General features: G+C 36.8%; 1 protein-coding gene across 4 annotated transcripts in view; it reads left to right on the forward strand.

The window, feature by feature from the left end:
- The window catches only part of COL14A1 (collagen type XIV alpha 1 chain), a 216,041-nt gene that overhangs the window by 124,182 nt on the left and 64,208 nt on the right, over window positions 1-27,651 (forward strand). For all 4 annotated transcript variants that reach the window (XM_025450239.3, XM_025450240.3, XM_025450241.3 and 1 more), the window contains exons 29-36: window positions 234-398; window positions 986-1,024; window positions 1,162-1,300; window positions 5,052-5,194; window positions 8,485-8,594; window positions 12,821-12,979; window positions 21,484-21,561; window positions 24,769-24,855. In XM_025450239.3, the coding sequence (XP_025306024.3) occupies window positions 234-398; window positions 986-1,024; window positions 1,162-1,300; window positions 5,052-5,194; window positions 8,485-8,594; window positions 12,821-12,979; window positions 21,484-21,561; window positions 24,769-24,855 (920 nt within the window). The remainder of the gene's footprint in view (window positions 1-233; window positions 399-985; window positions 1,025-1,161; window positions 1,301-5,051; window positions 5,195-8,484; window positions 8,595-12,820; window positions 12,980-21,483; window positions 21,562-24,768; window positions 24,856-27,651) is intronic.

Below are 27,651 nucleotides of genomic sequence, written 5' to 3' on the forward strand. Positions count from 1 at the left end.
ACCACCTTGAGTTTCTTTAAAATGGAAAATTGCTTAGGGGATGATGGAATAAGTATCATATAGTGGCATATGGATATGCAGAATTCTGGTGGACTGTAAAAAATGAATTATCCATCCCCCCAACCAGGCCTTCTTCATAAACACATTTTAAACACTGGGACGTGTCTTACATTGCATTATTTGTATTTTGTACAGTTTAAAACAATCAAAAATCTCTCCCCCTCCTGCCACAGGCTACAGCATCTTTGCAGTCGGTGTGGCTGATGCAGATTATTCAGAGTTGGTTAGCATTGGCAGCAAGCCCAGTTCACGGCACGTCTTCTTTGTGGATGACTTTGACGCCTTTAAGAAAATTGAAGATGAGTTGATTACTTTTGTCTGCGAAACCGCATCAGCAAGTTAGTTCTTTGGAATTTGTACTTACTCATGTTGCTTAATGGCTGAAATATTTCATACCAGTTAAATAATGAGTCCCATCTTGATCTGAGAAAAGAATATGGACTTGCAGAGCTGTTTATTATGCAGACATTAAGTTTTGTGGTTTTGAGTATTTGGAAATAAACCTCCGCTCTCCCCCATGTAGAGTTTTAGGTGGATACTTTCCCTAATGAGATGAGAGCCTATGTCTGAAAGCAACTCTCCCGAAACAGCTGTAGCAAATGGTTTTCAAAATCTAGTAAGACTGCTCATCAGGGTAACACATTAGAAGTGAGACTTCTCCCAACACATGCTCTCAAGAGACCACCATCGATTTTTAATAGACCTGCAAGAGGAGAAGGAAGCCATGTCCTTTTGGTTGTAAGAAGCCAAGTGAGAGCATTTCAGTCTTTAGGAATCCACAAAAAACCATAGCCACATCTGGTTTGAATTCCCTTCACAATTGACTTCCGCAAAGATTATGTTAGCTTCCTGTTCTCAGGATAGGGAAAAAATATGTTTGGAAAATATCTAAATTAGGGTTTTATATTGTTTATTTTTTTCCTAGCCTGCCCACTGTTGTACAAGGATGGCACTGACCTTGCAGGTATGCATTATCATACTTTTTCCAAATACAAACATATTAACTCCCATTTGGGGTCCAGATTGTTTTTTCTATCTTTAAAAGACTAATTTTGAAATTTAAAATCCTAAAATGCCTATTCTCTCCCTCTCTCTCTTTAGGATTTAAGATGATGGAAATGTTTGGTTTGGTCGAAAAGGATTTTTCATCTGTGGAAGGGGTTTCCATGGAGCCCGGTACCTTCAATGTGTATCCCTGTTACCGAATTCATAAAGATGCCCTGGTTTCCCAGCCAACCAAGTATGTTTCCATTGCAAGATATTAAAGCCAATCATTTGTTATTATATCTCAATGTGAAAATGATGTCAGCTTGAAATATGCTGTAATAGTTCCCAGTAGGATTTTCCGTGATGATAAGAGCAAATTATTAGATTTCTTTGTTTTAGAAACACTGGACTCATGCATAATGCTTGCTTAACTTTATCTGTTAGTCTGAAAAATATATAAAGACAGTTGATACTTACGTAGCATTGTTCTAAGTGCTTATATATATAAACTCACTCAAAGCTCCAAACAGCTCTGTGAGTTAGATTCAGTTATTATCTCAATTCTACAAATAATGAAACTAAAGCACAAAGAAGCTAAATGACTCAAGTGAGATCACATGGTTGCTTAGCGAAAATGCTGGGACTTGCATCTGGCAATCAGGCCCCGGAGCCCACACCCTGAGCCGTTTCATGCTAGTGCCATGAATTCAGCTCATTTTTCTTTGACAAAGTCAAAGAAGTCATCTTTGAGAAGTCATAACAGCGACTCCATATAGTTGAAGAGTAGTATTGAGTTTATGTACAAACCACATTGTCTACTCGCTTTACAGTTGTGATGTACATAGGGATTCCTGGGCCCATTTACAGCAAATTTCTGGTTCAAGGGATCATCTCTCAAGATGTTATCTGCTATTTTCCATTCCAGTGTGAAACATTTTCAGTGCCCAGATTGTGATGTAGTGTGCACATGTGCATGAACAAATGGGGGAGATCATATTAGAGTATTAAATTCATCTATGCAAATTATACACAAATTGCTTTCCTATCTTCTTCGAAAATATTGTTTATTAAATTCTAGCTTATTTCAGTACTACCCAGATTATTTTATTGTGCTTCATTTAGGAGGATAATATTTGAAATAAGCAGACCTCTATTAATAATATAAAATATTTGCTGTTGTAAGTGTAGCTTCATTTTCCGGAAAATTGTTATAAATGCCTTTGACCTATAGAATTTATGTGCTTTTAGATAAAGCCAACATCTGGTGTTACTTTTTAGGAGAGCTTCTTTTTTCAGAGTTTAGGGTTGAATATTAAAATGGGTATTTGAAAAACACTCCGTGGGAGCACCTGGGTGGCTCAGTCAGTTAAACATCTGCCTTCGGCTCATGTCATGATCCTGGAGTTCCAGGATCAACCTGCATTGGGCTTCCTAATTAGTGGGGAGTCTGCTTCTTCCTCTGTTTCTCACCCCACTCGTGCTTTCTCTGTCTCTCTCACAAATAAAGAAATAAAATCTTAAAAGAAATCCTCTGTGGAGGCCTGACCAAAAATGAGAATTGCCTAAGGGAAAATCCTTTCTACCCCACTGAAATGGCTCATCCAGTGAATACCATCTACCTTTGCTAAATCCATTCACCAGTTCCCAGGCCTCCTCTGACTCCACCAGTATAAGTATCTGACACAGTTACTTACTTCCTCCTCCTGGATTCACTCTCCTTACTGGGCTTCTGGGACACACTTTTTTGAGCTCTGCCTACATTGCCAGCTGTTCTTTTCACTGCTGCCTCTTCTCACCTCCACTTCTTCATGCTGGAGGATCCTTGACATTCTCATTTTCTCTGTCTATACCTATTCCTTAGCAATCTTTTGAGTGGTGTTCAGCATTGTCTATATGCCAGTGACTCCTAAATTTATATTTCTAGTCCAGACCCCTTCCCCCATATTTGGACTAGCATATCTAATTGCATACTAGACATCTCACTCAAGATATCTAAATGGGCATTTCAGACTCTGCATTTCAAGACCATCTGACCTTCGCTCCAGAACTGGCTTCGCTTACAACCTTTTCAATCTTAATGATCACTACATCTAACTAGTTTGTTTCTCAGGCAAAAAATTTTGACTCTTCCCTCATATCCCACATCCACTTTACCAAGAAATCCTGTCATCTGTGCCTTCTCACCATCTCCACTGCCTTCACCCCATATGGGGCGCTGTCATCTCTTCCCAGGCTCATTGAAGCAGGCGCTGTCATCTCTTCCCAGGCTCATTGAAGCAGGCTTCTTCCTGCTCCGACAACCCTTGCCTTCCCAGAGTCTATTCTCCAAGTAGCAGTCAGAGTGATTTTTTCAAAATGTACATTATGTCACTCCAAAATCTGCAATGATTCCCCATTCCCCTTGCATTAAAAGTCAAAACTACTGAATGGCCCATAGGCTCTACATTATCTGAGTACCTATTACCTCTTTGACTTTACCTCCTGTCTTCTTCAGTCCATTCTCCATATATACCAGGCACACTCCACTTTGGTGTCTTTGGGCTAGCTGGATGTTTTTGTCTTTTTGGAGGTTTTCTTCAGATGTAACCTCAGTGAGCCTTCTAAGTGAAGCCAGTGGTGATGACTTTAATTGACATTGCAAAATAATACATTCTAGCATTCCCAATCCCCATTAAACTGTTTTATTTTTCTTGTTGTTGTTGTTTTTCTATGGCATGCTTACCTCTAACACACTGTATAATTCACCCTGCTGGAATTTAAGTGCTTCTACAAGGATAGGTGCTTTGCTGGTTTTACTCACTGATGTATCTTAAGTCCTATTACAACATCTGGCACATAGTAGGGACACAATAAATGTTAGTTGAATGAACAAATGAATGAATGAACTAATATATAAATAAAATGAATGAAAGATTTTTATCCATGCAAACCAAAATCTCATTTTCAAATTAATGCTGAGGTCTCATATTCACAAATCTAACCACTTAATAACTATTAATTAGGGCTCCTACATATGTAAAGGCCTATATTTATTGCTTTGAGAAAAAATTTAAAAGTACATCAGTGATCCACTTAATTGTTAGGGAAAGATAAGATGGTGTAACAGGTTTGGTTCCCCAGAGGCAGATCGAGGTGTGGAGATGAGGGTTCAAGGAGGTTGATGTGGACATGCTCTCATGGAAAGTAATGGAAGGACATGAGAGGAGACAAAGAAGAAAAGTCAAGCTGTGAAACAGTCTCACTGAAAGTCTCCATTGGTGAACATAGAGGAGTTCTGAAAAATGGAGCTACCTCCATTGGAATGAAAGGCTCTGGTCCTCATATGTCCCCAAAGACCAGTCATTGAAAACAGGTGCCATAAAAAAAGTTGGCATGACCTGGGGAGGGTCCTTCCTTCTGCTAAGGCAGTCTCTGAAGGGAGTTGGCATTTGAGAGCTGTCTACCTACAGCACTCCCAGCAACAGGAAGAGTATTATTCTTAACTCTTGAAGGTAGATCTAGATGTTGCATCCCAGCAAGAAGCATGGACAGGAATGCAACTAACTACAACCTATAGTAGAAAGTGACAATGTCTTAAGTTTTACAAAAAGGCTGTAGGTAAATATTATTTATAATACCAAAACTTTTGAGATGACTTAAATGTTTGATAAGAAATGACCAGTTAGACAAGTTATGGAATAGCCAGACAAGAAAAGTTTGTGCAGACATTAAATATCATATTTTAAAAAAATATTTAAGGAAATATAAACTGTGTGGTAAATGGTGCTAAGAAAAGAGAAGGGGCAACATTATACAGATTGGAGAAATACTTACAGAATCCTTGAAAAACTGAAGGTAAATGTACCACATCAAAACAGTGGCCACCTATGGATGGGATTAACAGTTCTCTGTGTTTTTTCTGTTTTTCCAAATCTTATATAATTAAAACATATTTGCTTTTATAAACAGATAAATAACTTTTTGAAAGGGATGCAAGAAAATGTTATTTTCTTTCCATTTTTCAGATATTTGCATCCAGAAGGACTGCCCTCTGACTACACAATGAGTTTTCTATTCCGGATTCTTCCTGACACTCCAGAAGAGCCATTTGCTCTTTGGGAGATTTTAAATAAAAATTCTGACCCACTGGTTGGAGTCATTTTAGATAGTAAGTATATTTATGTATTTGCATATACACGTATGAGTAATGAGTAATGTATATGGCATGCCATCTTTTTAAAAAAAATTTTTATTGGAGTTCAATTTGCCAACATCTAGCATAACACCCAGTATTCATCCCGCCAAGTGCCCCCCTCAGTGCCCATCATCCAGTCACCCCAATCCCCCGCCCACCTCCCTTTCCACTACCCCTTGTTCGTTTCCCAGAGTTAGGTGTCTCTCATGTTTTGTCACCCTCACTGATATTTTCACTCATTTTCTCTCCTTTGCTTTTATTCCCTTTCACTAACTTTTATATTCCCCAAATGAATGAGACCATATAATGTTTGTCCTTCTCTGATTATGGCATGCCATCATGCCTGTTTTGTGTACCATAGACCCTTGAACAACCTGGGTTTGAAATGCATGAGTCCACTTCTACAAGGCTTTTTTTCTTGATAAATGTAGTAAAATATTATAAATTAATTTTCCTTATAATTTTCTTAATAATATTTTTCCCTAGCCTGCTTTATTGTAAGAATATAATACATTATGCCTATAATATACAGAATATATGTTGATCAACTGTTTATAAGTAAGGCTTCTGGTCAACAATAGGTTATTAGTAGTTAAGTTTTTTGGAAGTCAGAAGTTACATGTGGATTTTCAACCCCACGTTATTCAAGGGTCAATTATATATTGTAGAGTAACTCATTTATCTTAAGCCATGAGTAAATACTAGCAATAAATTATGTAACAGTTGTTTCATCCATTCATCCACTCGTCCTTTTAACACATATTCACTGACTTTCTACTATGTGCCAGCACGAGGCTCTGGGATTCAGTAGTGGGCAAGGCAGAAAGAGACAATTACTGGGATAGTAAGGATTGCAGGAAGAACAAAATTGATGATTGGGGGAGTTGGGAAGGTCACTGGGAGGGGTAAAACCAGAATCATTTTTTGCACATGGATATGATAAGTATAAGATTTTTCTTTTGGGTTCCTTAACCCAATTCCAATGTGTGTTGGGGATATGAGGAGAGTGGAAATTTTACACCTAACACCAAGCAGTTCTCAGATATCAGGAGGATGCTGAGAATTCAACTCAGTTTTAATACTATCTATCCAGAGATAGCATCAGATGCCCTATGTAAGGGTTCAGTGTCATAAGACTGTTCCTCCACCCCCACTACCTGTGTTTCTGATTGACTAGTTATAAATCAGAGATTTTACAAAAAAAAAAAAAAATCAATCATCAACCCTACAAGCTCTTCTTTGGGTTTGATTAATTTGCTAGAATGGCTCACAGAACTTAAAGAAACATTTTGCTTGCTAGATTACTACTTTATTATAAAAAGATATAACTTAGAAACAGCAAGATGGAAGAGATGCATAAGACAAGGTGTGTGGGAAGAGGCACAGAGGGTCCATATCCTCTCCAGGCAAATATTCACCTTGTATTCAGCAACCTAAAAGCTCTCTGAACCCCATCCATTGGGTTTTATTGAGGCTTCATTATGTAGGCATGATTTATTAAATTATTGGCTATTGGCAATTGAACTCAATCTCTAGGCACTCCTTAGCGGTGGGAGAAAAAAGTGGAATTGAATGTACCAGCCCTCTCATCACAGGGTTGTTTCTCTTGACAACCAGCCTTCCATCCTTAGGTTACCTTACGGTTTTCTGAAAGTTACTTCAGTAATGTAACAAGAAACATCTTAATAGCTCTTATCACAGAAAATTCCAAGTGTTTTGGGAGCTGTGAGCCAGGAACCATAGACCAAGACCAAATACATATTTTTCATATATATTTGAATGACCATATATATATTTCTTATAAATTGCAATATCACAATGCCTATTTCATATCCCAGAAAAAAATTCCAGATTTGCAGCAGCATATATTGGGAAGAATTCTGCGATGGGGACATACATTTGCAAGTTGTATATAAGTGGCATATAAGCCATGATGCTGTGTGAGATCATCTAGAGATTGAATCTGGAAGGAGAAGAGAATAGGTCTGAAGCCTGGGGCATTCTATTGTTTGGAGTTTGGAAAGATGAGGGGAATCAGTGAAAAAGCTTCTCAATCACATGTTCTTGGATGTCACACATGAAGACCATTTAAGAGGATCATCATATTTTCAGTTAATGTCACTAAGTTTTCTAAATACCTTTTTGTTTAGGATTCCAGTCAAGCTAGTAACCAAAATTTGGTGGCTATTGTTAGGTGCTAACTCACATACTTGGATAAAAAATGTATTTAATCTTATCTCCAACCAGTATTTGTAAAAGGACTTTCTAGTACATGGAAATGAATCAATGACTGAATATGATATTGTAAAGCATTTTGCATACATACTGAAACTAAGGGAAAGCGTAGATTAAAAGAGTATACATAACTAACCCCATCTTCACATGAGACTTGACAAGAAAGAAACCTCTCAAAATGATTAGGACTACTTATTTCCAGGGAGCCTGGGTGGCTCAGTCCATTATAACAGCATGCCACTCTTGGTTTCAGCTCTGGTCATGATGCTGGGATGGATCCCTGCATCAGGCTGCATGCTCAGCAGGGAGTCCGCTTCTCTGTCTTTCCCTCTGCCCCTCCTCCTACTCACATTTAACACACTCTCTCTCTAAAATGAATAACTTAAAAAAATCTTTAAAAAGAGACTAGCTTATTCCTTTTGAAATTCCAGTGAGTAATTAAATTGTAACCTAGGAATTAATTAGTTAAGAAATATTCCTTTTTTTTTTCTTTTTTGTAATTCCTTTTAACATGAAGTCCTGAAGATTAGGAAGAGTTAGTTTGTTTGTGGATTTAGTTTGTTCATAATAAAAGACATACCGGAATATCACTTTTAAGGTGGTGTAAGTTCCATGTCCTGGAAAAGTTGGTTGCTCCAGGGGTTAATAAAGCAAAGCGTTTGGCTTCTGAGTCTTAAGATATGATTAACTTTATTGTCCCTTTTTGTCTACTTCTACTCCCAGTTTTAGACAACCATCTTCTAGGAGGGTGTTGGGCATAAGATTATAGGCAAAGAAGTACAGAGGAAGAATATATATAGGTGTCTGTATGTCACTATTATTGCCACATAGTTATTTCAATTAATTCTCCAATTGAAAGCCTGGTGTAAACCAAGGACTATAGATCAACATTTCCTTACTTTTCCATCACTTTGTTCTAAACACAGCCTCAAAACAAAGTATGCATTATTTTGTCTTGGCTTGAATTTTAGAAAAATTATTTACCCATTATAATAATTTCTGAACTGTTTTTATTTTTCTTTGATTAGATGGAGGTAAAACCTTAACGTATTTCAACTACGACTACAGTGGGGATTTTCAAACAGTTACTTTTGAAGGACCTGAAATTAGGAAAATTTTCCATGGTAGCTTTCACAAGGTGAGTAACGCCTTATTTATTTATTTATTTATTTATTTATTTATTTATTTATTTATTTATTTATTTGCCATGCTTCCTTCCAACATGTATATTTGTTTGTTTGTTTGTTTACTTATTTACTTGTTTATATTCTATTTGCTGTGGGCCAAGCAACAGAGAAATGTAAAATAAATCCCATAGAGCTTTGGATTTCATATTTTAATTGGAGTAAGAATTATCTGTGAGCTTCTTCTGACTTTGTAGTTCTAATATATGAAAGCAAAGTGTGCATTTTTACCAGGTACCATAAGGAATGTTGTTAGAAGTGGTCCAGGTTCATGCTCTGAGCAACAGTATGGTAGAGGATACTGCATTACTAGGAGGACAATTATTAATTCACTACAGTATGTGTGATTCGGAAAGGATTGCTGGTCTACCCAGCCACCAGTACAGATGGTGGTATAGTACAGACCAGCCAGTTCATGTTGTAGAAGATAGTTTGTACTGATATATTTATATAAATACAGACAACTCATCACTACCATTATAAAAGTTATTCTGAGGAGGAACTTTGTAACCTGTCTGTAGTTTTTATTTCTACCTGGTGTTTGTACTAGAACTCTGTTCCTTTCCACTTCATGTCTCTGAAACACTGAATTTTGCTGATCACTAGAATAGCCATGCTTCATTCCAACATGTACTATTTCCTTTGTGTTTAGCAAATGATCCCACTGATCTCTGGGCTGTTAAGGAATGCAACCTTGCCAAGGCTGCAGGGAGAGCAGAGCATTTAATAGGCGGTGCTGCAAAAAGCCTTGTCTCTTGACCCTCCCTTTTGTGTGTTGAGTGGAGAAAGGGATGTTACAGAGCAAACTTCTTCTTGGCTGCTATCTCCTGACCTAGAACATGGTCAAATCCATCTAATTTGCACAATATTCCTACTTTATGGGATTTTGAATACCCTAACTGCCTGAGAACAACTGTATACCAGAAAAGTTACACTCAAAAATTTGTTGTTGTTGTTGAATAGGACTGTACAATCAGAAGTATAATACCTTAAAAACACAAGATGCACTTAGAGATTTCTTAGTTTATAGTTCAAAATAGTCCCATTAGCACTTACTCACCAAGTTCCTCTTGTCTTGACAAGACTTTTTCTTGGTTAAGCAAAATCTATTGCGAAGTTGTCAAGAAAAATAATAAGGGAGATGTGAAATTTCATGAGTGTTAAAAACACATTGCCATCTTAACATAAACTTGTAATTCTCATTCCAAAGAATCATTTAAGAGCCTTAGGTGGGGATCCCTGGGTGGCGCAGGGGTTTGGCGCCTGCCTTTGGCCCAGGGCGCAATCCTGGAGACCTGGGATCGAATCCCACATCGGGCTCCCGGTGCATGGAGCCTGCTTCTCCCTCTGCCTGTGTCTCTGCCTCTCTCTCTCTCTCTGTGTGACTATCATAAATAAATTAAAAAATTAAAAAAAAAAGAGCCTTAGGTGAATGTTAAGCTTTATTTACCTTACTGGAAGATCATAAAGACCTTATAAGTAAGAGTCATTAAACACTTAGTTTTAAATTTATAAAATCCTGGGACACCTGGGTGGCTCAGTGTTGAGCATCTACCTTCAGCTCAGGGTGTGATCCCAGGGTCCTGGGATCGAGTCCCACATTGAGCTCCCTGCATAAAGCCTGCTTCTCCCTCTGCCTGTGTCTCAGCCTCCATGTGTGTCTTTCATGAATGAATGAATGAATGAATGAATAAATAAATAAATAATTTTAAAAAATAAATAAAATAAATTTATAAAATCCTTCCAGTTTTTTAAAGTTATTTTTAAAGACCTTTCCTCTACTCTTTTCAGTATTGTTAATAGAGCCAAACAGCAAAACAAACCAGAAAGGAAAAGCTTATCATGTAGCAAACTATTCTGTTAATAGATCTACTAATGGAAAATCTTGATGCAAGTACACTATGTAAAGATAAAATTTGATTTGTTCATAGAATTGTATTTAATTGAATGAATATTTTACCTTAATTTGTTATTTTTCAATTGGCTTTAATTTCTACACTTTGGGTATGAAGTATGGCCCCAACCAACGCCTTTCAAAAGTTGATAATTATGTAAAAAGATCCTTAAATGCAATCAAAGAAGCAAAATAATTTTGAAAAGTTTTCAGTGTCTCCTGTTGTAAAGCAAAAGTTGTTTAAAAAAACAAACCTGGATAGTCTCCCCACAGGTTAATGGTTCTTTTTTTTTCTTTTCTTTTCTTTTCTTTTCTTTTCTTTTCTTTTCTTTTCTTTTTTTTTTTTTTAGGTTAATGGTTCTTAAAGCATGAATATTATATACGAGGTTGTCTAGCACCCAGCATGAAAATTTCTGTAATTCGTAATAATGAAAGTATTCCAAGTCTCAAAAATACACAAGAGTCAAATTAGATCCTTCTAAATGATCATGAGAGAGATGTTAGTATGAAGGAACTAATGTGCGGGAAAAACTCCTGCAGTGTTTCTCCAGTTGAATAATGGTTTAACTCCTCTTTGCAGGAAAAAGAATTCTCAAGCGCTTCTCCTGTTGACCTAAATTATTTTGGTCATGATGTAACATAAATAAAACATTCAGTAAAAATTGATATATATCCTTATGTTTCCAGATCCAGTGCAACTATGAAATAAAAATAAAGATTGAGGGACACCTGGGTGGTTCAGTGGTTAAGCGTCTGCCTTCAGCTCAGGGTGTGATCCCTGGGTGCTAGAGTCAAGTCCTCCATCAGGCTCCCCACAGAGAGTCTGCTTCTCCCTCTGCCTGTGTCTCTGCCTCTCTCTCTGTGTCTCTCATGAGTAAATAAATAGAATATAAAAAAACAATAAAATAAAAAAATAAAAATTGAATAAAGCCAGCAAGGTTAATGGGGTGCCTGGGGGCTCAGTTGGTTAAGCGTCTGGCTCTTGTTTTCAGCTCAGATCATGCTCTCATGGTCCTGAGATAGAGCTCCAAGTCGTGAGGCTCCTGCTGTCTCTCCCTCTGCCCCTTCCCCCACTCGCACACTCTTTCTATCTAAAATAAATAAATAAATCTTTTTAAAAGACCAATAAAGTGAAAAGTAATGCTATTTTAATATGAAAGATGATGTTTCATGATATTTGACTTCTACTTACAACTGGTCCTAGCTGCTCTAACTCCCATAACCTTTTCTTCAAACTACCATACCTTCCCTTATGTAGCTGTTTGTAACTTTCTTTGACTTTCACTTAACGTGAAATGATTATTTGCCTATTAATTCCACTCTTTAAGCTCCCTGAAAAGTCACCTTCCACGAAAAAGAAATACTTGTGAGGCAAAGAGCATCATCAACTGAAATACACTTAAAAGGTCTGAAAATTCATGGCGGAACTTGCTTACAATGTGGTTCATTTAGAATATACTTTCCCTTGACTATCACCTCCAAGATGACACACATTTTTACAGATCCTCACAAAGAATTGTAGACTCCTGAATATATTACCGGAGACATGCAGATTCTAGAAATTCCTTTGAGAAAATGGTACCACACATTAAGCAAAAGAGCTTTATTTCTTTTGGTCCTGGAGTCACAAGAAGGCATTCCTCCTTCCCTGTCAGATTCTAGATCTCTTCTCCTCATCTTAAATTAAATAAATATTATTAAAGTGTGGTTTGCCAATAACTGGTAGTACCTTTGCTGGTAAATCCATTAGCTTTTCTCATTTAAAATTTTTATGTTCATTTTCTTGTGCATTCAGGAAAGGCATAGCCAGCCCACCAATCCTGTCATTTCAGGATATTGCTGCTTTAGATGAAGGCTAGATTGAGAGTCCTTTCAAAGCCTGGGTGGCTCAGCGGTTTAGCGCTGCCTTCGGCTCAGGCTGTGATCCTGGAGACCCGGGATCAAGTCCCACATTGGGCTCCCTGCATGCAGCCTGCTTCTCCCTCTGCCTGTGTCTCTGCCTCTCTCTCTTTATTTATTATTTATTTATTCTCATGAATAAATAAATAAAATCTTTTTTAAAAAAAGTCATTTTAAAGAAAGTATTAAGTAAATAAAAGTGGAAATACAACCCGAATGTGGGACAATCATGGTGGTGGTAAAAGTAGAACCTTTCTCTTCTAGCAAAATGCATAGTGACGGAATTCCTTTTCTTTCTTGCTTTTAAGTGATAAGTCATGAAATTATATGTTTGATTGATATTTCTTCCTTCTTCCCGCCTCCTAAAACATCTTTACTTTTACCCAGATACACATTGTTGTCAGCAAGACTTTGGTCCAAGTGGTTATTGACTGCAAGCATGTGGCTGAGAAGGCAATAAATGCCTCAGCTAATATCACATCGGATGGTGTTGAAGTCCTGGGGAGGATGGTCAGATCGAGGGGACCAAATGGAAACTCTGCACCAGTAAGTGGATAAACAAGTGGAGCTGTGTTGTTTATTATAGAAAAAAAAAGGAGGGTTTTCCAGGAGGAAAATTTGACAAGAGAATGGATGAATGAATGGTTGGGTATAAGGATGGATGGATGGATGGATGGATGGATGGATAAATAGATAACAGCCTCTTTAAATGAGCTAAAATATACATTCAAAGTTCTCGGCAGTATAATTCTACTATATTATAATAAGGAGAATGCTCTGGGAATTAAACTAGTTTGTTTTCTAAAGGCATTTAAAAGTGCAAATAGTAAAATATTCATGAAATGGTTTATGGCATAAAATGTTTGTTAATGAGAATCAAGACTGTAAATTAGAACTCTAAATAAGCAAATATAAATTCATACAAAATACGTGACCACTATGCATAGTATATATAGGAAATTTATGTAAGGTTCTCATTTGGGTTAGATTTGGGCACTTTTAAAATAGCTCTCTGTTATTTGCTAATGTGATGTTGACCCTTTAATTGCTATTTAAGTAACAAATCATTCAAAGATAATATATTTTTTATCATATAACATAGAATTTAAGACCAGGAGACTTTCAATTGGCAAAGAAATCACATTCCTTTCTCTCACTACCCACAAAAAAAGAATAGTGTACACAAGCTTTTGTTTTAACACTATGTGTTCACAGCTAATTAGCAACATTTTCTAATTTGAGTCATTCTATAATTAGAACCAATTGGCCTGGAGAGCATTTTACTCTTGTAAACAATTCCAATTATTTTAATGAACATTTCTATGTAACAGAATAATCAGGTTAATTATGAGTCACTATTACTATCTTATGCTTTCTCAATCTGTAGAACTAGGCAGATATATGGAACTGAAGAATGCCTTGTGATGGTTCTGAGTCTTTTTAAGCTGAAGATCACTTTGTACAAATGAAATCTTCTAGTATAGTACATATAAAAATAAGATTAAAACACATCCATGCTAACTGAATGGGCAAGAGGATCTGGAGTAGCAGGTATTCCCACCCTCTAAAGGTCCCTAAGGGAGCTTCAAGAAGCACAGTTCTAATTCCACTATTCTAGTATGACCCATTCACTTTATACACCCCCAAATAGTCCCAGAGTAATAATGTGATTCACTTTGGGACATTTCACTATTTAGTGGCATTTCTCATTGTGATAACAATACAAGGAAAATCCTTGTGTACATAGGAGAACATTAATACTTTCAGACCTTGATAGATATGTGCTATTTAGTGTAACACTTAGCTTTGTTGTATCTTTAAAAGTACTTTTGTTTCTACTTACCTTTGGAGAACCATGGATTAGATGTTCAGAAAGAGAGAATATAAAAGCTATGGAAGGCTCTCTTGTTTTCAGTTATGGCAAGGGACTTTTAAGGATGTTAACATTAATAATGCTTTCATGAGGATGGTGCTGAAAGCAAAGAAGGAAGCCCCTGCTCCTTCCAAAGCCAAAGCCAATGCAACATCTTTGAAGCCCAGAAGGCAGTGCTGAAAGGCATCCACAGATGCACACACAAAAAATCCACATGTTACCTCCTTCTGAGGGCCCAAGGTGCTGCATTTCTGCAGGCAGCTCAAATATCCTCAAAAAAAGTGCCCCAAGGAGAAACAAGTTTGACCACTATGCCATCATCAAGTTCCCTCTGACCACCAAGTCAGCCATGAGGAAACCAGAAGACAACAACATACATGTGTTCATTGTAGATGTCAAAGCCATAAAGCACCAAATCAAACAGGCTGTAAAGAAGCTCAATGACATTGTCATGGCCAAGGTCAGCTCTTTTGTCAGGACCAGGGGAGAGAAGGCATATGCATATGTTTGACTGGCTCCTGACTATGATGCTTTGAATGTTGCCAGCAAAATTAGGATTATTGAGTTCAGCTGGCTAAATATAAATATAATTTTTTTCACCATAATAAAAGAATGTTTACATTATATTGAGGAGTTGTCAACTCTTAGTGTTTTGTCTTTCGTGCTGATTAAGAAACACACCATCTTCTGCTTCATGGAAGAGACTTTTATGATCGCATACTCCAGAGTTTATAAGGCTCCATAATTAGCAAACTAGGGATATCTTGTAGGGATAAGTGGATTTATATAGATGGGTGCTTGCGAGAGTGAATGAATAGACTCCAATTTAAGAAATACAAATAATTCTAGAGTTTGAGATTCTGGGCCCAAATCACTTAATAATATTATTTTTTTAAATTTTAGAAATAATGCATATAAAATCCCTGACATTTAATGGCATTCAATGAAGAGCAGCTCTTATTGAAGGATGTCAATGTTGCCTTCTCCATCTCACCTTTTCTAAACCTCTAATGCTTATTTAACACTTGATTATTTGTAGCCATCTATTATTTTCTCACTTTTCCATATATTTACATTTTGCCTCTCTAGCCAAAGTATAAATCCCTTAAAATAGAAACCATATTATGGTCTTCATTTACAACTCCTTCTACCCTACCTCACAGTATCTAATAAATTCAGATGAACAGCGTCGGTTCTCAAGTAACACATGATAGAAATTAAATAGAATGTCATCTATTTGAAGTTTATTGTGTCTTTCTTAAAATGTTGTTTGTATATATTATATTCCATATGTGGCAGTGATAATAGACAGTTATGTATATCCTACCTTTTCCTAGTTAAAATTTGTGTGTTACAATTACAGTTTTATAATTATTATAAGAATCATATTTCAAATTATATTCTATGTAATAATTGTACTCCAAATATATGACCAATTAAATATCATGGGATTTATTTCTGAAAGCAAAAATGCCTGTAGGCTTTAAGTCTACCAGTAATAAATCTTTACTTTGGGACATGAAAGAAAAGCAATTAAACAGAGCACCCTCTGTGGTAACTTCCAGCCAGTAGCAGACAAAGGGGAATTTATAGAAGTCAATAATTAAAGAGTTCTTTGTAAAGCCACTAAGAAAAAAGATGTGGGTTTTGTTAGAATCTAGAAGTCTACAAAGGATTACTAAATAGATTTTCAGTCTGCCCACTTTTTGAAGAATTTGATTACGTTGAAATGGATAATATTAGATTAGATCTCAAGAATGTGATCGGAAACTCACTTGCTCTTTCGGGTTATTACTTAGTTATTCCAGTGCAAAGCAGGAGAGAGGCTTCAGTCTTCAGTTTTCAATTTAGAAGTCACAAATTGGTAACATAATCTTAATTTACATCTGGAACCCAATACCCAGCAAAAGGGAACATGTAAATGCAAGTTTTGGATTATTCCAGGATCAGTAATTATCATATAAGAAAGATTAGTAATTTATAGGTTAACATTCCCTGACAAATTTAGCAAAGGTTCACAAAATGCCAGATGATGGAAAACCTCTAAATATTCAGTCCTTAAAGAAAATAAATTCTTTTTAAACCAAAGTTGAGTTGAGGAGAGATTGATGGATTTAGGGATACAGTAACTATATTGAAATTGCTCGCAATTGTAATAAAAACAACTTGCGTGCAGTGATGCAAGATTTTATAGACGGCGAAAAATCCCTAGTGAGGAGTAAGCTAATAAGTTGGCTTGACTCAGCTGTCAGAACACATGTGAGAAGAAACTTAATGACTGTGCTTCTACTTTCTGTTCCTCTCTCTCCTAAGAGGTTTCTTCTACCTTTTGTGATACCTGATGAAATTATAATGCTGCCAGTGATGATCCAAAAAATATTTTGAGCTTCTGGTGTGTGACTATGTTCTTAGTATCCTTCTTCCCCCTTTTCAAATCTAACACTTATATGATTATCCAATTGACTTTGGTTTAGTTCTCTGCTATGTAAATAAAGACAAATACAAGTTATGTTATAGAGTTTTTTTTATAACATAACTTACTGAGTGAAAGCTTTGATGTCAGAATCAACAGTAGATTAGTCAATGATGCTGTGGAAACAAGAGTTTTTAAATTATAAGAAAATGGTTATGCTTTCATATGAATTACATATGAACTCTTAAAATGATAATTGTAGCTAATATTTATTGCATGCCTACTATGGACCAGACAGTGTGTGCTTTTCTGAGATTATCTTATTTAATTTTCCAATAGCCATGGGAAGAGGTATTTATATTATCCCCATTTTATATATTCAAAAACTGAGACTTGAAGAAGTTGGGGGGATCCCCTTTAAAAAAGTGAGGAAAGGGAGACAGAACATAAAGACTCCTAACTCTGGGAAACGAACTAGGGGTGGTGGAAGGGGAGGAGGGGGGGTGGGGGTGAATGGGTGACGGGCACTGAGGGGGGCACTTGACGGGATGAGCACTGGGTGTTATTCTGTATGTTGGTAAATTGAACACCAATAAAAAATAAATTTATTTAAAAAAATAAATAAAAAGTGAGGAAAGTAAGATATGAGACTATATCTGACTTGCACAAAGTTTCCTGCCTGCCATGCTAAGCTCTCTTCCATGGGGTCAGGTGGATCATTAAGGGACTTAAAGCAGAGGAGGGAGTTTGGTCTGTGCCTATGCCCTGTCTCTTCACTGACATGTTCAAAGACTCACCATTATTTAAACTCTGACCTTGAAAGTATATGCAATCAAAAAGTTTCCCCACAAAGTATGCCTAAACCTAAATATTTTAGTGACTACCAAGAGGTACAGCGGCTGTTTATTTTTATCTCCTTGTTGAATGAGTCTCCCTTAATTTCAATAAATTGACTGAAAGCAAGTAAAAACGCCTTGCTCAATGGCTAGAAAAGGGTAAGTGCTTAATAAATCTTAGCTTTGAGATGGTGTCAGTAAAAGTTAAACACCAAATTAAAGCAGAAGATGACCGATGTCCTCGGTGCTCTTTCTCCAGTATGCCTGTGCAATGTAAATTTCTGTAAATATTTGTATGATTTCGGGTACAATTTGACTTCAAGTTACAAACTAAGCTATACTATTCTGGAGAAAAATCAGAGGATAAAATGTGGTAATGAGTGGAAAGTTGAGCCAGGCTACATTTTTATTCCCATTCACAGATCACAGTGACCCAACTGATGAGAAATATTTTAATCTTATTTTCATGCTAACATTTGACCCCAAATGACTTGCCTTTTGTCTTCCACCCAGACCAAAATGTCCAATAATGAAAAATGAGCCTTTGTAATTGGCTAAGCATTCCCTTGGAAGGTATTATAAAAAGTTAAAGTAGGAGCTTATGCACCCCCTTCTCTCTTTTTCGCACATAAATTTTTTATAATGTCCAGTTAGTTACAAAGGAAAGAAGTTACAAAAAGTAAAAAAAAAAGGCTGACTCTTGCATTAGTTGCTGGAAGTCTGATTCATTTGGAACCACATTGTCTCGCATTTTCAGGTACTCAAATATAAGATCTTTTAACATACCGTGTCTGTACCATTTCCTACATGATTTCTACAAATATGTATGTCTTACGTTTAGAATAAAAGCCAGAAAGTTTTTTTAATCAATCTTCAGAAATGTGCCCTGGAAAAGAAGTCCCTAAATAAGCCTAAGGAATCTAAGCTATTACAAATCCAAAACAATTATGAATAAATTTGTTGTACTCACAACCACACACAAAAGGCTGTTGACTGCATCAAACTGGGAGATGAAAAGCCCACAAGGATTCTTCAAATGATAGTATTGGTTTCATTCAGCACTTAGTAGGCATTCAAGCCTTTGAATAAATAAAACAAACTCATAAGAATCCCATTAATTCAATAGGACAGAAGTTTAGCCAGAGATCTGTATGTTGACACTAAACTGTTACAGGTGATTAGGTGGTGAATGTTTATTTGAAAAACTTCAAGAAAGCCTGGTCCTTACTGGAGCTAGTGAAAGTCTTTTCCTATACATATATCTTTCCATTCAGGAAAATGCCCTTACACTGAGGGCTCTATTCAGAAACGGGGAATTTTTTAATGGATGAATGACTTACAGATTGAACTGAATCTATCTAATACTGTCATAATGGGACCCATTTAATAAATGCCCCCAGACAAATGGCATTGTAATGTTAATTAGGCTGGAGTATCTGCATTTTAAACAGACCAAAGATCCTTTCACTGCAAAATGAACCACAAGAAAATGAAATGTGCTATTCAAATCCCAAGCCAGAACACGACTTTCAACATGTGCTTACATTTCTTAGGCTTTTTCTTCCCAGGTCCCAATCTGCAGCATGGGGTTGGTATTACTATTATTATACCTCACAGCGGTCATCTGAGGATTGCATGACACAGCCAAAGTCCTTTAGGTAGTGCCCCACACATAGTAGGTTTTCAACAAATGCTCACTGCTATTATTGTCATTATTTGCTTAGATTTTTCTCAACCAAAGAATTAAACAGTTATGATTATTGTGGAAACAAACTACTGTTATATTTCTGCCTTCAATACATAGCACTTCCATTTAGATTCTACTCTTTTGGCCTTTGTATTATATTCTTCTGTACCTTAATGAATTCAATAATGAAAGAGCTGTACATGCTCCATTAAAATAATATTTAGGGGCGCCTGGGTGGCTCAGTTGATTAAGCATCTGACTCTTGACTTTGGGTCAGGTCATGATCTCAGGGTCGTGAAATTGAGCCCCGTGCTGGGGTCTACACTCAGCATAAAGTCATAAAGTCGGCTTGTCCCTCTCCCTCTTTTCCACCCCTGCTCACTCTCTCTCTCAAATAAATAAAATCTTTTAAAGATTAAATAACATTTATTATTTACCATAACTATATTCTAGGCACTGTTACACATATTTGTCTAAATTAACTCATTTTACTATTATAGCTACTATTACACCAATGAATGGCTATTACTAAAGAGCTACTATTATTATACTAATTTTGCAGATGAAGAAAACTTGGACTTCAACACATTGCATAATTTCTTCAAAATGACTTAGTTTGTGAATGGAGGATTCGAGGCTTATGCCCAGGCAGTCTAGCTCCATAGCCTTTTAACCCCTATGACCCTTGAAATATTTTTGTTGCTATTGTTCATAAAAATCAACATCTGCATTCCTTAAAAATGTTTTAATTAAAAAAAACATTTTTTCTTGGTCTGAAAACCTTAAAAACCAAATTCTTAAATGATCATTATTTTGTTGTATGATTGCCCTCCACAGACTAGATATCCTACCCATTGGGAATTTTTTTTTAATAGAGAAGAAAAGAGTATGAACCATGCACATATTTCTTCAGACAACTCAAGAGTTGTATATAGAAACAAACAAAAAACTGATGCCTTGATTCATGGATCTGCTTTCAAAATTTAAGCTTTATTTTATAAATCTTGCATAACTCACTTGGGAAAGGATATTTGCAGCAAAGCACAGTTCTTATGTACTACAAGAGAAAGCCTGACTTTATTCTCTTTACTGTCAGAGCAGACTCTTCTGTGATGCTGCATGCATTGTTAGTAACTCTTTCAGGAGTACGATGCACTTGGGCATTCTCATTTTCATCCATAGGACCCCTGACAGGGATGAATAGTATTCTTTGGGAGAAAATAAGGCACCAAGAGAGTTTTTAGCACTTGGTGAAAACACTTGCTGAAGGAAGGTTATAGATTTAAAGTGAAAAGATTGCATCCTTCCCCCAGCTCTGCATTTGGTGATACTTGTAATACTTGAAAATAATATTGGAAGAAATATAATATTACAAGTGGTTGGGACATGAAGTGAGTTGTTAGCCCTTAATAACATTCTAATGATGTTTCTGTTTGTTTCGAAATGTACACTGAGTTTTGCCGACATACATGAGTAGAACAAGAGTAAGTATTTATGGCGTGATCAATGGCTCCAATAAAAATACACTCATCACAGATTCTCAGAGTACAATCTGTGAATTTGTCATGATCCTGTCATGACAATTATAAACAGTATTCATGGGCTTACCTCTCACCACTGGTAAAGATCTCTGAGGGCAGGATTTTGGTTTTGTTCATTTTCATATTCTAAAGGTTGATGTAGTATCTGGCTTGCACTACCCGTTAAAGAAAAAATTTGTGGAATTATGCATATGCGATGGAAGCCAGAATTCATTCAACAAGTCTTCGTGAATATCTACTACCCACCACATATGGGGACACGAAAATGAATAAGTGATTCTCTGTCCCTTGAAAAGCTCACAGTCTAAAGAGGAGCTAATGTAAATAATCACACTATGGTGGGAGACATGCTATGGGACAGATATATGGAGTGTTGTGAGACTACAGAGGCGCTTGTAGTAACCGTGAGGGCAGTACAGGCCGAGTTTTAGCAGGGGTGCTAAGTTCTTTAGGCAGAGATGAGAGGGAAAGTTGTAATAAATGAGAGAGTTTGGAGGCTGCTTGGATTAACTATAGACAAAATCTTAAATCACTGTATCTTTGAGGAACAAAGTTAGATATTGTTAGAATGACTTTATTTACTGTCGGGTTATATTGCAAATGTATCCATGTTCTATTATGTGATAGAGAATATGTAATCATAATTATAGACATAGCGCATCTCCTTTTTATTGAGTGACAATTTTCTTTTAACTTGCAGTTCCAGTTACAAATGTTTGATATTATTTGTTCCACATCGTGGGCCGATAGAGACAAATGCTGTGAACTTCCAGGCCTGGTAAGAATTCTTTTATTAGTAGGTCTGTTCTTTATTGAAATGTTCTAAAGTTGTATTTAATTTTCTTTGAAAATGAAATGCTATTTCATAAAACTCAGAACAAGCTATTTCATTGTGATGATAATGAAAATCAGAAGAGGCTAAGAAGGAGGCATGTCTGACACCAGCAGGACATACTGACATACATACATGGTGGGGGCTGCACAGCTCCAGGGGCTGCCATTTACAGAGTCCAGATGTTCTCAAACTTCCTGGTTCAGAAAACCTTTGGTGTTGCAATAATTTTTTCATGATACCCTTCAGGCAAAAGAAATGCTGAACAATTCCATCTATGAATTCATTAGGCCCAGAAATCTTAAATGTTTATACTCTAAAAACTAATGTAACCAACCATATGAAAGAATAATACACATGATTTGAGAGAAAAATGGCATTTTTATTTTATTCTTAAATAACCACAATTATGTACTAATGGGATGGATGGGCCTATGCACAATTTTTCATACCCTGGATTTTGATTGGACGTTGCCACCCTCACTTCTTTTTCCACATTGACTTTTCCCATGGTACTTACCTTCCATCATAGCAACTGCCAGAACCCCAGATCTGCAAGTAAATGACATCATCAAAAAAGTATCTTAATATCTAATGTTATGACTATGAACTGCCTTGAGCTAGTTGTTCATATGAAGTCCAATGGGTACCAAATATTGCTATTTCTCTTGAGTTTTTAAAACGTTCATGGTACTTCTGGAAGTTTGCTAAGGTGTCATTATGAATACCAAGTATAATTCACAGGGTTATACCTGTATATATATAAACAGATTCTTCACGATCCCTGGGTAGCTCAGTGGTTTAGTACCTGCCTTCTGCCCAGGGCGTGATCCTCGAGTCCCAGGATCAAGTCCCACATCGGACTCCCTGCATGGAGCTTGCTTCTCACTCTGCCTGTGTCTCTGCCTCTCTCTTTCTCTGTGTCTTTCATGAATAAATAAATAAAATCTTAAAATAAAAATAAAAACAGATTCCTATCTTAGGATCCTTAGGGACAGTGAGCTGAAATGGATGACCCTATTACGGTTGGACAGTACTCATGTCTTAATAATTGAACTTGAAGATGGGCATGGAGCAGCCTTTATAAAGTCTAAGAGATTTGCCTTTTTAAATTTACACCAGATTACAACATCTATTGCAGGCATTAAATTCGTGATGACTGTGTTTCAGAAGGAAATACAGTTGGCCCTTGAACAACAGGGGCAGCAGCTCCCTCTCCCACTCGGTCAAAAATCTGTGTATGTCTTTTGACTCCCCCAAACTTAACTACTACTAGCCTACAGTTGACTGGAAGCCTTGCTGATAATATAAGCAGTTGCTTAACATGTATTTTGTATGTAATATGTATTATATAGTGAATTCTTACAGTAGTCTAGAGGAAAGAAGATTAAGAAAATCAGGGAAGAGAAAAATAAACATAGTACTGTACTGCATTTACTGGGGAAAAAAGTCCAGATATAATGGACCAGTGTGGGTCAAGCCCATGTTGCTCAAGAATTAACTGTAACTTACTCTTCCTTCATCACATCTAATTTTCAAGTAAACTCTGGTGAATTAAATCAGAGACACTGTGATATTAGGCTTAAGCACAGATGGATTGGAAATTGGAAGCAGAAATACTCAGAAGCCTATCCTGTATCAAGTAAAATGTGATCACCACTTTTCTGAGGAACAACCCAGGTTTGATGAGAGCTCTTCTTTTTATTTCTATCACTGAAGACATGCCAATTCCACGGTAGGAAGACATGGGTGGAGATAGAGTCGGCAGCAATGGCAAAGCCATTATTTAGCCTCTGGTCACAGGAGGCCTGATATTAGCCTTATTGGGGGGCTCTTTCAGTTTGTATTCCACTCTAGCTGCCCAGATATCAGGCCAGAAGTGTTAGCAGGGGGGTTTCCTGTAATGAGCTGAAAGCTTTGACTATTGTCCAACATTTAGAGGGAAGTATATACAGTATAGAGAGGCCCTCTGCTCAGCTTTTTTTGAGTTTCTGTTGTGAACATTTCAGAGACTGGGTTTATTTTCTACTTGATCACTTAATTGTCATCCGTGCTCTATTAGTTCCAGCTTTAGTTCCACCCCACCTCCAACCCCCTGTCCCCAAGTCTTAAATAATGAAGCTTATTTTCTCTCTATCCAGTGGGACTAGTGAGCCCTATTTCTGCAGTTTCTTATTCCGGTGCAGACTTCATTTTGGCTGATACTTCAAATAGGATATTCACAAATGGTTCGATAGCTATTAGCAGGTGCTCTGTCTTCATACCCCAGTAACTCATCCAGAGATGTTCAGCCTGACATTCATAATATATCTTGTAATGTCTTGTGCTGAAAAGGTTGTTGAAGAGAAGAAAAATGAGCTCCAATCCCAAAGCTTTTTAGATCGATGCTGTGGTGTTTCCTTATGTTCAACCACAAAATGACTCAAACGTGAGTCATAATTAAAGTTGTTGCAGGGAATTGATGATGTGTTTAAGCATTGTTTTTAGTTTGGTTTGTGTGTTTTAGTTAGCTGCAGTTATTCTGATTGACTATTCCAATATGGGTTTTTTTTTAATCCTTTGAAATAGAAAACAGAAAGTTTTCCAAACCTTAAGTTCATAGAGTACTCTTACTTAAACTGAATGGAATAGTAACTGGGATCTTTTTTTTTTTTTTTTTTTTTTTTATTTTATTTATTTATGATAGTCACACACACACACAGAGAGAGAGAGAGAGAGAGGCAGAGACACAGGCAGAGGGAGAAGCAGGCTCCATGCAGCGGGAGCCCGACGTGGGATTCGATCCTGGGTCTCCAGGATCGCGCCCTGGGCCAAAGGCAGGCGCTAAACCGCTGCGCCACCCAGGGATCCCGTAACTGGGATCTTTTTTTACACCCACTCTGCCTTCCTTACTTACATCCCCAAGTCATTTTATCAACATCCTTTGGTAATGATGATCATCAATGACTCATGAGACACTCATTCATTTTTCTTTAAGGAGAATATTCTGTGGGCAGGAGAGGGTATTCTTTTCCTTTCCATACCAATATTGACTTTAAAAGGTTTTTTAAAGTGTCTTAAAGTGTTTTCCTTGGAACTCATAAAGCCATTTGTATAGATTGTCTTGTTAACAGTTATGCTGTTTTTTTTTTTGTTTTTTTTTTTTCTCTTCAGAGGGATGAGGAGACCTGTCCAGAGCTACCACATTCCTGTTCCTGTTCTGAAATCAATACAGGGACTCTCGGACCAGCAGGCCCACCAGTAAGTCTTGCCTAGTTCATATTTAAGTGTTCTCTAATAATATAATAGGTATCACTTGTGTGTCTTAAATGTGCTTGCCACTATGCTAAACACGTACTTAATCCTATGAGCAAACTGAAGCACAGAGATGTTAAGAAACTTGCCTAAAGAACACAGCTTCTCTTCAAATCCAGGTCTCTATGACTCCTATATATGATGCTCTTTAACCTCTATACCAAACTATCTTTCAAATTGTTACATATTTCAAATCTTCCCTTTAATAGCCTGTGGTTTATTTTCAATGTGAATGTTTCAAACATCGGCCCTCTACTTGTACCTTTAAGATTTGTGTATCCCTCCCTTTGCCTCACATGTGTTAAAATTGATAGGTGAAGGAAGGATTTTGAATTCTCCAGGAAAAATACCCCTTCTGAACATAAAGTTCTCCACTGCTGATGGGAACTCCCTGCAAAAAAAGAAGGAATGGGGAGATTGGCTGGTTGGGGGTGGGGGTGAGAGAGGAGGAGGAAGAAGGTAGAAGGTAGAGAGACAAAAAAAAAAACATTTTTTTTGTAAAATCTAAAATATATATAATTTTATGACCTGGGTCTTTGAATTTACCTTGGTGAATCTTTCTATTTAATGTGTTCAAGTGCTCCTTTGCTGTCTGACCTGCTAACCTGGGGCTATGGGTATTTCCTTAAGGTAGTATACAGTTGGTTTGTAGTTAAGAAATGGCAAATGGATCAAGGCAGAGAGAGAAAACAGGGAGAAGAAGCACAAGCAAATAAAAAAAATCCAGACCTTACTGGAGGAATATTCTGATGTCTCACCAGCCCTTGCACATTGACTCATGGGAGGCAGGCGGACCCCAGCAACATGCATGCAGTAGATCACACAGGCAGCATGAAGGTTCACTCCAGGTTGGCCCCCCTCCACTAGAATTTTTATCTGTGTACCACATTTCCTGAACTGAATAAAAAGGAAGAGAACCTGCTGAATGTATCTGAAATACATCCCAATAGCTTCTCCTCCTTTACCTTTGGCACATAGAACATTTGTTCAAGTGCAGATGTAGAACTCAAATCCTTTTCTTTTTTTTTTCTTTCTTTTTTTTTTTTTAACAGAAGATTCTTTATCCCAAAAAAGCAAATGTGGAGTGATGGTAAGAGCATTAAATTTAAATTGTAAGACTAGGCAAGTCTCTGAACCACTGTGAACCTCCATTTCCTCATATGTAAAATAGCAACCACCTCTCTGACATTCTGAGGAATACACAAGATAATATGCACATAAGTATTCTGTACATTATAAAACTTCCATCAAATGTAAGAGTTTGTCTTTAGTTTAATCTTGGAATTGGAAACACAGATTTATTTTCAGCTGTGTATAGCTTGCTTTTTTTTTAACCCAAAAGTATGTCTTTGAGGATCACCTGGGTGGTGCAGTCAATTAAGCATCTGACTCTTGGTTTCTGCTCAGGTCATGACCTCGGGGTTGTGAGATGAAGCTCTGTGTGGGACTTGCACTCAGCTTGGAATCTCCTTAATATCATTTCTCCCTCTCCCTCTTACTCTGCCTCTACCCTCTGTGCTCATGCATGCTCTCTCTTTCTCTCAAATAAATAAATAAATAAATATATTTTTAAAAAAATGTATGTATTTGAACTTTATCAAGGGTAATGCATATTGTTCCATTATATGAACTACAGCTTGTTGGCCCATGAGTTGAGTGCTCATATACTTAGGATCGGATTTGTTGGAGAAAAAGGATGGGTTTACCTTCAGTTTCATGAAGAAACTGCTAATTGCCTTTCTAGATGGTTGTCCCAATATCCTTTCCCACAAACTCTAGAAGAGGTCTGGTTTCCCTGCATCTCACCAGCACTGTGATGTTGCCAAATTCAAGAGCTTTTGCTTGTCTGATGACTGTAAAATCCTCTGTGGTTGTTATTTTATTTTATTCATTTATTTATTTTTCTTGAGAGAGAGAGAAAGAGAATGAGTGGGGAGGGGCAGAGGGAAAGAGAGGGGTTCTTAAGCAGACAGGACCCAACTTGGGGCTTGATCTCAAGACCCTGAGATCATGACCTGAGCTAAAATCAAGAGTTGAATGCTTAACCAACTGAGCCACCAGGTGCCCTTGTGGTTGTTATTTTAAATAAGACTTTCCCTTTGTACTAGAAGATGGAGCAGTTTTTCATTTGTCTCTGAGTCATTTGGATTCCTTTCTATATAAATATCTGTTTATAAACTTTTCTGGTTTTTGTTGTGCAGATTTTTTGCCTATTGGTTTCTAAGTGGTTTTATGCATTCTGGACACTAATCCTCTATTAATGATATGGTTTGCAAATATCATTTCCTAATCTATGGCTTGCTTGTTGTTCATGGGACTTTTTATTATATAGAAATTTTAATGCCAGTGTAGTTAAAATTGATATTTCTGTGAGCTATCATTTTTTGTTTTTCTTTATACCTTCTTCTAGCCATGGTTTACTTAGAAGTGTCTTCTTAAATTTCCCTTCATATGTGCAATTTTTACATTTTTTTCTTGTATTAATTTTACTGCACTTTTTTATGGAAGATAGTCTGTATAGTACCAATATCTGGACATTTGTTGATTCTTTGACATTTGTTCTATGGCCTTTAGTCAAGTTTTACAGATGTTCTGTGTATGCTTTAGAAGAATGTATGTTTTCTGATTGTGGAGTTCAGAATTCTAAATATAAATATCCAGTAAATCAAACTATAAAAATTGTTTTGTTAGAATTTTCTTTATCTGCATTAATTCTTTATCTTTCAATTGCTGAGATAGATG

The sequence above is a fragment of the Canis lupus genome, chromosome 13 (genome assembly GCF_003254725.2).
Source record: "Canis lupus dingo isolate Sandy chromosome 13, ASM325472v2, whole genome shotgun sequence".
Taxonomy (NCBI): domain Eukaryota; kingdom Metazoa; phylum Chordata; class Mammalia; order Carnivora; family Canidae; genus Canis; species Canis lupus.